The sequence below is a fragment of the Indicator indicator genome, chromosome Z (genome assembly GCF_027791375.1).
Source record: "Indicator indicator isolate 239-I01 chromosome Z, UM_Iind_1.1, whole genome shotgun sequence".
Classification (NCBI taxonomy): domain Eukaryota; kingdom Metazoa; phylum Chordata; class Aves; order Piciformes; family Indicatoridae; genus Indicator; species Indicator indicator.
In genome coordinates this window covers 31,757,573-31,767,780 of record NC_072053.1, presented here as the reverse complement: position 1 = coordinate 31,767,780, position 10,208 = coordinate 31,757,573, and the positions used below count along the sequence as shown (strand labels likewise).

General features: G+C 36.2%; 1 protein-coding gene across 1 annotated transcript in view; it reads right to left on the bottom strand.

The window, feature by feature from the left end:
- Positions 1–1,591: 1,591 nt before the first annotated feature.
- Positions 1,592–10,208, bottom strand: part of ERBIN (erbb2 interacting protein) — a 127,346-nt gene continuing 118,729 nt past the window's right edge. Inside the window, exons 22-27 of the mRNA XM_054397783.1 lie at positions 10,026–10,169; positions 9,131–9,262; positions 7,253–7,462; positions 6,101–6,193; positions 5,034–5,108; positions 1,592–2,604 (exon numbers count right to left, since the gene is read on the bottom strand). Of these exons, the coding sequence (XP_054253758.1) occupies positions 2,497–2,604; positions 5,034–5,108; positions 6,101–6,193; positions 7,253–7,462; positions 9,131–9,262; positions 10,026–10,169 (762 nt within the window). The 3' untranslated portion in view covers positions 1,592–2,496. The remainder of the gene's footprint in view (positions 2,605–5,033; positions 5,109–6,100; positions 6,194–7,252; positions 7,463–9,130; positions 9,263–10,025; positions 10,170–10,208) is intronic.

Genomic DNA, 10,208 nt, shown 5'->3' with positions numbered 1-10,208 from the left:
CTGAGTAAAATAAGCATAACACGTTTTATTAGATAATTAATTTGCTACGTTACTAAAGACAAGCTTTGGCCAACTATTTCCACAAGAAATACTAAACTTTTTGCTACAAACCTCCACTTCTGTAGTTCTACCACAGCCAAACAGTTTTTTTGGTAGAATTTTCCTGTGAAACATAAATCTGAAAATTAAATGACACAACAACATTAAAAACATCTGTTACCATTAAAGCAAAATATAGTACAGTGTAATTCCTCAAGGATACTTTTAAATGTACTGCAAAATGTATACAAAGTCAGTCCAAGATCAGTAAAGAATCAGTTTTGTTTTTGGGAGTTTTTCCCTTCTCAAAGACAGAGGTTATGTAGAAGACTAACATAATTTAGGGCTTGTCTGTACACATTCCCTTTAAAAGGCAATGTGTGGTAAAAATGACATGATTAAAAGTAACAAACATATGATGCAAATATTTTGCATTTTCAATTAAAAAATAAAAAAAAATAAAAAGGAAATGAAGTAACAGCAAAACACATCTTTGAAGGGGAATGCTGAAGCCTGCCATTATGTAGTTATGTTTCTCATTCTTTGAAGATTAACAGCACACAGGAAATAAGTGAAATTTATCAAAATACACCACTTTTCTGCTAATATATAAAAAAAATCATTTTCTATGTAAATATTACTGAAAATTAACTAGAAAAATTAAAATATACAAGAGTTGTTAAAGGGTTTCCATTAAAACTATTAGAAGTATACACAGTACAGTAAGCCATAGTTAACATCTTTGAAGGAAGTGCAATAATATTGAAGTTCACTTATTTAGAATGTACTGCCTGTTTATTACCACTAGCTTGGTGTAAATTCCTCTCTCTTCCAGTTGAACTAAACCAAAAATTGAAGGAGGATCATGTTGTCACTAGCTGTATTAATAGCATTTACTCTTGTACACATGGGTTTGAAAAAGGCAACTTATACCTGTCTCAAACTACCAACTTCTATGTAATTAAAAATGAACTGCAATAGTTGAATATTGCTCCAATGACAGGCTAATCATTAGCCCTAATTAAAAACAGTTATTGGTCTTCTATGGCACTTTTCCCTGGTCCGTAACAACCATGTATTAATTATCACTGCAGATTATGCAGTCTCTATTCAATTACAAAGGAGAAAGAGAAAAATAATGTTTCTGGTAAACAAAATGAATAGAAGCAGAATTGAGTATTTTACACAGTAATAAGGAACAAAGGCAGCCTGTGGTAAATCACCATTACATTAATATAGTTAGAAACCCTTTAATGACTCTGAAGTGTCTAGTTCACATTTAATGTTACCTGTAGGAACAGCCCTTTAAGAACTGGTGGGTAGTAAGTACAACCTCCCTTTTCTTTTTCACCTCACCACAGCAATTCTCCACCACTGTTAAAAGTTTTACAAACTTGCTTTGGTTACCTAGCTCCATGCGTATGGTTTCCTTTAATTGACAAGGCAATGTGAAGGCCAAAAAAAACTGAGATGTCTTTCCTAACTCTTCCTGTATCATTTACTTTGTGTGTGTTTAAATAGATAGTACAGGCAACAACCTTAAAAACTGGCCATTTCAATTTTTAAAATCTGTAAGGTTGAAATGGAGTACTTCTTATAAAGATGAAAGTATCACCATTTGCACAAAACTGGGGATTTCCACAGCAGAGAAAAGCTCTGGGCACGTTTCCACAGTACAGCTGAAAAAATTATGTATTCAAGAAAGCCCAACTTAAGATGAATCACATGTGGCAAATGAATATTCAATGACTCCATTAAGAAAAAATCCTGTAGAATATTACACATTTGTTGTTATAGTCTTTCTAAAAAACACCGTAAGCTTTTATTGCATTTTCTATTGGTAGATATGCACTGCAGAACTAAACACTTTTTCTTCTTTCCCAATTCCAGATAGTTGTTTCATCTAAGCTTTATTCTGTCCAGCCAGCACCACCTTCCATCTACCCATTCATCTATACAATGTCCACATAGCAGAGCCAAAATTTCCTATTTCCCATCCATATCTACAGAAGTGGTTTCAGCATAACACATTAAAATCTGGTGAATAAAAATAAAGGCAATAAACAGCTAAAGGACAGACAGCCCTGCCATCTGCCCATGGGCTACAACCAAGGCTTCACAAAGCCTTGCACGAAGTTTAGTAATGTGTATGAATTATCCAAAAATAAACCTACCATCTGTACAAAAAAACAACACAGGTTTGTTCCTGGAGGAGTGATCCTTGGATTGCTCTAATGCTTAAAAACAAGTTTATTCACCATATGCATTTCTGAAGTGATTTCCTATATGTTCTACACAGTGGTTTTTTTCCCCTTTAACCACAAGTTCAGTATTTCCTATACAAATTTTGATCATAATTCTTTTCAAGTTCCTTTCACGTATAAAAATAGCAAAATATTCCGTTTCCCATAAGTCCTTCAATGAATCCTGCTGGCTTTTTCCCCTAATACACAGTATTTATGAAGAAACTTCTCGTACAATGATGAGTTCCACTGCATTCTGAAAAGTCTTTAGCAAAGACACTGCTTGTCCATGGTCAATATTGATGAAGCTGTATCCGTTAGCCTAAAAAGAAATATTTAAAATTGAAAACGACAGCCTCACATGCCATGTTGGTGACACATGCCTTATATTTCATGTTGTTTAAGTTTTAAGGTTTTAAATAACCAAATTCCACATAAATGCAGAGAATAAACCACTGCAGATTTGCAGATCACGCTGCTGATGCCAGCTAACACATACCTCTGTGTTATCCTTGGAAGAATTATGTGCCCCAACTTATTATGAATAATCAAAAGAGGAAACTGAACTTTAAACTATTCGTATCAGACACCTAATTCGTCAACCTTAATACAGCCACACAACCCCCCCCCCAACCAAATCCAGTACAAATGTTACATCCCACCTTAGATATCAGAATATTAGAAATGGCATTTCTGATAAATTAAAACTGTTAGAAGCCTTCAAAAAAATTAATGTGATTGGGAGTCATTTTAGGGTGTGAGGACTGAAGTCACCCCCAGCTTTAATTTTCTTATGACTTTAAACAGTATTGCCATTCTTGGGACAGGTGTGGCTTGGCAAACACAGGCAGGCCTAAGTGGTCTAAAAGAGACAGGGAAAACATGGCTATGGTTCCATTTCTCATTACATACTGCTGCAAATTCATGTTCTGTCTGGGTGGCAAAATCTTGCAGAATGATAGATTCATCCAGTTTTCAGACTGTTACTGCTTCTAGCCATTTATCCCACCTTTCTCCCTGAGCTACTGCCCCTTATGTGGTGACAGAGAGAACTGCTTGTGCGCTCTGCACCTTGGCTATGACATACTGCAGATTGCACTTCCTTATGCTATCACCAAACGTTTGCTGTTGCTACCAGCTGCACAGCTTTGTTGTACAGGCAGCAGTTTTTAAATCTGTCTAGGGCTTGAGAGGAAGATTTATGTACAGACTGTTCAGGGAGCAGAAGTGGAAATAACCCTTCCAAATCATCATCTCCACAGAATGTCCTAGCCTTAACCTAATACGCAGAAGCAGCTTAACACTTACATGCAATTGTCTAGTCACTGGGTCATGTAGAATATTTTTATTAGACATGCATAATGTGTAATAAAGAAAAAGCAAAACCCAAGCAGTGCCAACATGATGAAAGCTAACTTCATTAAAAATTTAATGCAGATGAATGAAATTCCATAAAGACGGGTATAAACTATGAAAACAAAAAGTTACCTTTCACACATTTTCCACTCTATAAATAAATACACTATCAGTATTTTCAAAGGTTTAACCATGCTTCTTGTTCCTGTGTGGTGCATTGGAAGGTTACTCCCATTGCTTAAATGCATTTACATCAGTAAGAAAGTTTGGACCTTTCTTGCCCCAATGAGGACAAACAAGCACAGAATTATTTACCATGCTCAAAACCAAGCCATATTTTAGTTAGAACAATTTGATCTCAGTTTAGTTTTCTTGTGTGCTTTTTGGCTTTATCTTTCATTCAAAGGACTAGGCTGAGTTTTCAGTTCAGCTCTTCACAGAATGCTGGGGTTTAATTGAGATACTGGGAGCAGCAGGGTTGGTGAGGTTTTTTGGTGGGGTTTCGTTGGTTTTTTGTGGGTTTTGTCTGGGTTTTGCTTTGGTTTGGTTTATTTTCATAAAAGTGAAACACAGCAGGATTGACACTATCAAGATTCACAAACCAGTAATGTGGTGAACAATTAACCACTTTTAACAAGCTCCACAGTTGCTCAAATGTCCTGTTAGCCCAACTAACTAAGAAGGTAAGGCTTGTTCATTTCCTTGGCTCTGCCCCAAATAGCTTATGAGCTCATTAGACAGATCTGTTACAGAAGACGTCTGAACAGTACTGACTTCATATGGAAAAGAAATGCACAGCTGCAGCAGAGAAGTCACAGCTCTTGAAGGAACCTACTTAGCTTGCCTGCAGCACATGGGTACATGCTGTGACCAGCCAGATATCAGGCATCTTCTGCCAGCCCTTGCAGATGTCCAGCCTGTCAGCTGGGGGAAAGGCTGCAAAGACTGGTGGGAATCACAGGATAGAGGGGGATGCAAAAGCAAGAAGCAGCTGTCAAGAGAGATTGTGAGGACCTAGTGTTCAAGTAACACATTATTCAGAACAGTGCGTGTGAATGACTACAACTTATATAACTGAATGACAAAAGGCCTAGTGAAATGCTCCCTTTCCACCTTGAATGGCACATTAAGCCTGTTTTTATGTCTCCACAAGTGTGAAAAAAAAAATCAGAATTTGAAAAAATGATCCAACTAATTGATTAAAGTCTCAGTCTGTATCACCTATCCTAGTCTTGGATGGAAGAAAATTTAAAGCTTCATGCTAGAATATAAGAACACTTCTGGAAAAGATACTAGTAACCTACATAAAAATTAGGTATTCTGGTGTTAGAAAATGTGCAAACCGTAAGTGAACTGGTATATTGCACAGGCTAGTTAATTAGGTGACCACAGTACCTGAATTATTTTATCCCCGGGCTGCAACAGCTTAGATGCTGGTCCTTCTGGTTGCACTCTGGTTACAAATATACCCTTGGGAAAAAAAGAGATGGAAAATGTTTTGACAATTTATTTCATGAATAGTACAGTAGCATGAAACATGTAATTGAAAGTAGTTTTTCAGTTTTCCATCACAAGTAGAAGAGAATTGAGTATTATTCTACAGGTCTGTTGGCTTATATTGTAGGTTAGGAGTTAACTGCTGAACCCTAGGGTGGAAAACCCAACCCAGGAGAGTGGCACCGGATTATGTATTGTGTTATTCCCTTCCCTTTCCTTCATATCCTCTATTTAAGAGGAGGACTACCAGGGTCCTCTCTCTGGCTCTTGCTTTCACTTTACTGGCAGGTGGGGAGCTGCTTTGCTATGCAGTGGAGCCTAATCCACTTCCATCCGGAAAATGAGGTTTTGTATATATATTCCTTTCCCTTAATACCTTGTACTTTTCTTAATATTACTTTTATTAACTTCTGTGCAAGTGTTTTTATTTACTCATTTTACCTTCCCCTACCTATTTTCTCCCTACAGGGGAAGAAAGAGCAGAAGTGGGGGTTAATACACATTCTGTCCAGTGGATTTTTGCACTGGAAGTTCAAAGTAGGGCAGCTTTTGTGAATGCTTTCCCTTCCTGATGTTAAGTTCAGGACAACTGCCTTTAAAGGAGTTGAAGGGCAAACTCTGATCTTCCTTTGTTTAATTTGGCAGATACATATGTCAAGATTAATTATCAGCCTCCAGAAAGAAAGCTGTAGGTGTAATCATGTTCTCTTTCAGAAGGTTTCCTAACTGTAAACTCCGTAATTCACTATCTTAAATGTGCTGACTTACATCTGGAACTGTGATGTCATGTGGGCACTGTGGTCACCTATCACGTTGATTTTCAGTATCGTATGTTCCCAGTTTTCTCCCCTTTAGCCTTGGAGTTCAGTGGTTTGGGGAATATGTATACTTCCCCCACCTTTGCTAAACATTACAAACATTATTAAGCAGAATTATTTTAAGATGTATTAGTATAAAATACTCACATCATCTTCAGGTCTGAATGGATTCCCTCTACCACCAACACCTCCTGATATACTAAATCCAAGTTCTGGATCCTTGTCAATTCTCACTCGAATCTAAATAGTTAGAACCAAAATTAGATGAATTGGCTGAAAATCTGCATTCAAAGCTAATGCAATTAAATTATTATTAAACAATGCAGGTGAACAAAATCTTTTAAAATAATTCAAAACAAACAACAACAAAAAAACAAACAAAAGAACTCAAAACAACACACAATAAAGAAAAAAAAAACGTATTTATCACATTTCAAGAGAGTATCTCTTCATATTAATTCATAACAAGCTTGCAACAGAACAGCATCATGTACCAATGTACCCATGTTTTACTCCAGTATCACATTATTATAATCATAGTTCATATGGAATTTAAACTCAGAAATATTTTGATATATGTAGACGCATTTAATGCCCTCAGCAAATGTAATATATGACCCTATGAAAGAACCTGTTCCTATTTCTTTGCTAACTCTAGCTGAATCTTAAGAACCAAACCTTGTTCCCATCTTCTCTCTAAGCAGCCAACACTATCTCCCCTTTCTTTTAGGAACTATTCTCTTAGAATAGTTGACTAGAAAATTTATTTTATATAAGCAGAAGACATTTTCACTCTAGCGCAGAATGAAAATGCAATTCTTGGCATTTCTTCAAAATTCTGAAACAATAGAGAGGAAAATTTCTGTGTCCGAGAGCAGAAAAAAGGTTGCCACAATGAAAGAGCCATTGTGTAACAATTTCTTACCCACATCTGTCTATAATGAACAAACCTGATAGTTATCAGGCATGGATCAGATGCTCATACTTTTTTTTATCCTGGCTCTTGTTTATGGATGCACATTTCTACAATTTTAGGGTTTTAAACCATTCTGGATAGCAATGAATAAATGCAAAGTTGTTTTGCTACTTTGTGTTCTTTTTCAGTTACTAGATAAACAATGAGTTTGTGATCCATAAATGTGGTTGAGGAATAAATGTCTAACTCAGAAAATATGTGCAAATTCCTGTATGATTTCAGTCACCATCTAAAGAGGAATATGATAATAAATGAAAACAATGTAACAGTTCAGTGCCACTGACAGACAGATGTTATATAATGAAGTTAGACTTTATTCTTACCTCTTGCTTTGCCAGCTCATGGCTTTGTCTGGGAGAACACTGGGACTGAGTATAGGAAGGTTGGTGAGCAACTTTCAACATCAGATAATCAATTAATTGCTCTCTAGACGGATGTCTTGCTACTGACGATTGAGGAGGGAGATGATGGACTTGGCTATAGTTTGCCTGAGGTCTCTGAGGCTGGCACATTTGTCCATTTGTCAAAGGTATCTGAATAAAACGTGAATACTCCATGTCATACAGTTTCTAAGTATCAATCCTCCAATCCTCTTTTATTATTTCAGTATTTCTCAATACCTATCCACTTCTAATTTTAATAACATTACTAAAACTACTCTTCTGGATCATGTACATTTTTCCTCAACTTTCTTCATAGTCACCAGCTGTGACCTACCAAGAGCAAATTTGAAAAACAAGAACTTTTGAGTGCTAGTGACAGAACAGAGTAGACAGTTGTTGCTTTTAGCACTCATTTCACTAAGTTATCTTGATCATTATTTTCTAGCAGTGCAACTGACATTATTGACACTTGATTGATATAATTAGAGTTTGCATATCTATTTCATAAGACTCAGATTTTGTAATAATTCCCAGTAGATCACACACGAAATTAAAATCTCACATAGTTAGCTGGCAGGAACTGTCCAAGCATCTTTAGGTGACCACTTTAAATGAAAACTTTCCAATCTAATTCACATACACCTTTGTCATAGTATTTCCAATAGATATTACTCTTTTGTTAACACGTGTCACTGATTTGATAGGTATAATGATGACAAACAGCAGCAAGTACATAACTGTCAAGACAGACAGTGCATTAACAGCATGTCCCCTGGAACAATGTTGGAGATGACAACGTTTCTTACTGAAGACTCAGTTAATGTTCAGTTCTGCATTAAGATGGACAGGGTGACTTTTACTTCCTCACCCATATGACTTGTGCTCTTATCCAGCCTTAGCAGTCACTCACTTCTCTGTGATTCCCACATTCCAAGAGTGCTACAGGCCTCAGTTACAGATTTTTTTTTTTTATGTCTGCCACTAACATCCCACCAGTGAAACAATACAACAGATAGTAAAATACTCTTTCAATATTACAAATAACTGAAGTGTGTAAAGTTCAACATTTAAGCATGCAAGTGAATGGACATGTATCAGAACCTGTTCTGTTCAGATGAGTTTGTCAAAGCGATTCTGAGAAATAGCAATATGTGTACAGGTAATTTTTTAGTTTACTAACAGATCAGATGTATTCAGTTGACATTATTTTCTACTACCTTTTCTTAAAGCCTAGAGCATAACAGGGGAACTATTTTTCTGTTGCACAGCCAGGAGGAGGAGTTTACATAGGTAACATGTATCAAGCGTTATGCAAATTCCCAATATACAGTGTCTGTTAAAAAGCAAATGAAATTAGTGAAGAGAATAGATTTCTGCATTGTAATAATTTACAAACATCCACTTAGTTTCATGGTAGTAAGACCTGCCTGTATAGATGGTCCTTAGAGATGAATACAGAATGTCTCCTAGATTATCATCACAATTTTATCCCAACAGATTTCAAGTTTGTTCTCTATAAGCTTTAATTAAGCTTTAGATGGCTTTCTTGAAATCATGTGCCATATTCTAATTTCCACTTGCAATTACATCTTTTGCTACAAATTTCTTCCTTCAAAGTCACTGCTGAAGAAAAATGAGTACCACCCTCCTTCATATAGTTAACTATTTTGTCTTCCAAAAATAGGATGCTACTTCTTTTACACCACCAATCAGCCCCAGTTCCAACTGCTATCCCAAGGTAAGTTTCTGCTTTCAAAACAAAGACATATCCTTACAAATAATCATAATTACATCCTATCCATGGTCTCATGTAATTACCTGCACAGCTACTTTCTTCATGCTGTCTGGAGGAACATCTTTGAGACTAAGTGTTGCAGATGAGTAATTCTGTTGTCCTGAAATGAACACTTCATCCTGGCATTGATCTCCTGGAGTAGAAGCCTGGGGATGCTTTAAAAAGAATGTGGCAGTAAATATGACTGACTTGATATAACTGAAACAGAAAAATTCTCCTAAGAAGCTTCAAATAGAACATTTTAAGAGCTTTACTGCTCTTTGATTAACTAGCACATTGTTATTACAAAATCTTACCAGCAAACACATCTGTAAAATACTGACAGATATTTAAAAAAAAAAAAGGCACCTACAGATGTGTCTTTGATTACCAATAAACTGGTAAGAAAAATCAACAAATGCCAAGGATTGCCTCCTCAAGGATTCTATGGTTAAAAGAAATCTTCTGTTGTCTTTATCCTGCTCACTATGGCTAACATAAATAACATGACTCAGGATGGTCAGAGTTAGAAAGTAAATTTCCTCACATTTTCTGAATGCCTACAGTATCTTACAGTACAGTTTACATCATCTGAATTTGCTTGGGAGAGGAAAAAGTGTAACAAGATTAAATTAGGATGTTCGCATATATACAATAAAGCCAGACAGGTTTGCATATGTTCAACCATCTATAAAAGCCAACTCAAAAACTCTACTTTGTGTCATTAAATTGAAAAAAGCTTTACAATACATTTAAGACATATAAAGTGAAGCCAAAGAATTTGATTTAATGCCTATTAAAATATTCCAGAATATAAATTACATTCTTTTTATTGAAAGCACTGTCCTTATGTAAAAGGATAACTATCAATTTAAGGACACCTCACATAGTTTATTTTTCCCCCTCTGTATATTGAAATAGTGTCCTGCAGGTACTCACTCGAACAACGTGCACACCAGAACCTCTTCCGTCTGCAACACTCAAGGCAACACTACCCTGGCTGCCATGCAGATCCCTAGAGCTGCCATAGTGAAAGGTGCTAACTGCAGCATAATTGGAATTAAAGGACCTAGACAGCATGCTCTGAATAAAGAGGGGACAGATTTAACACAGAGATTAGTG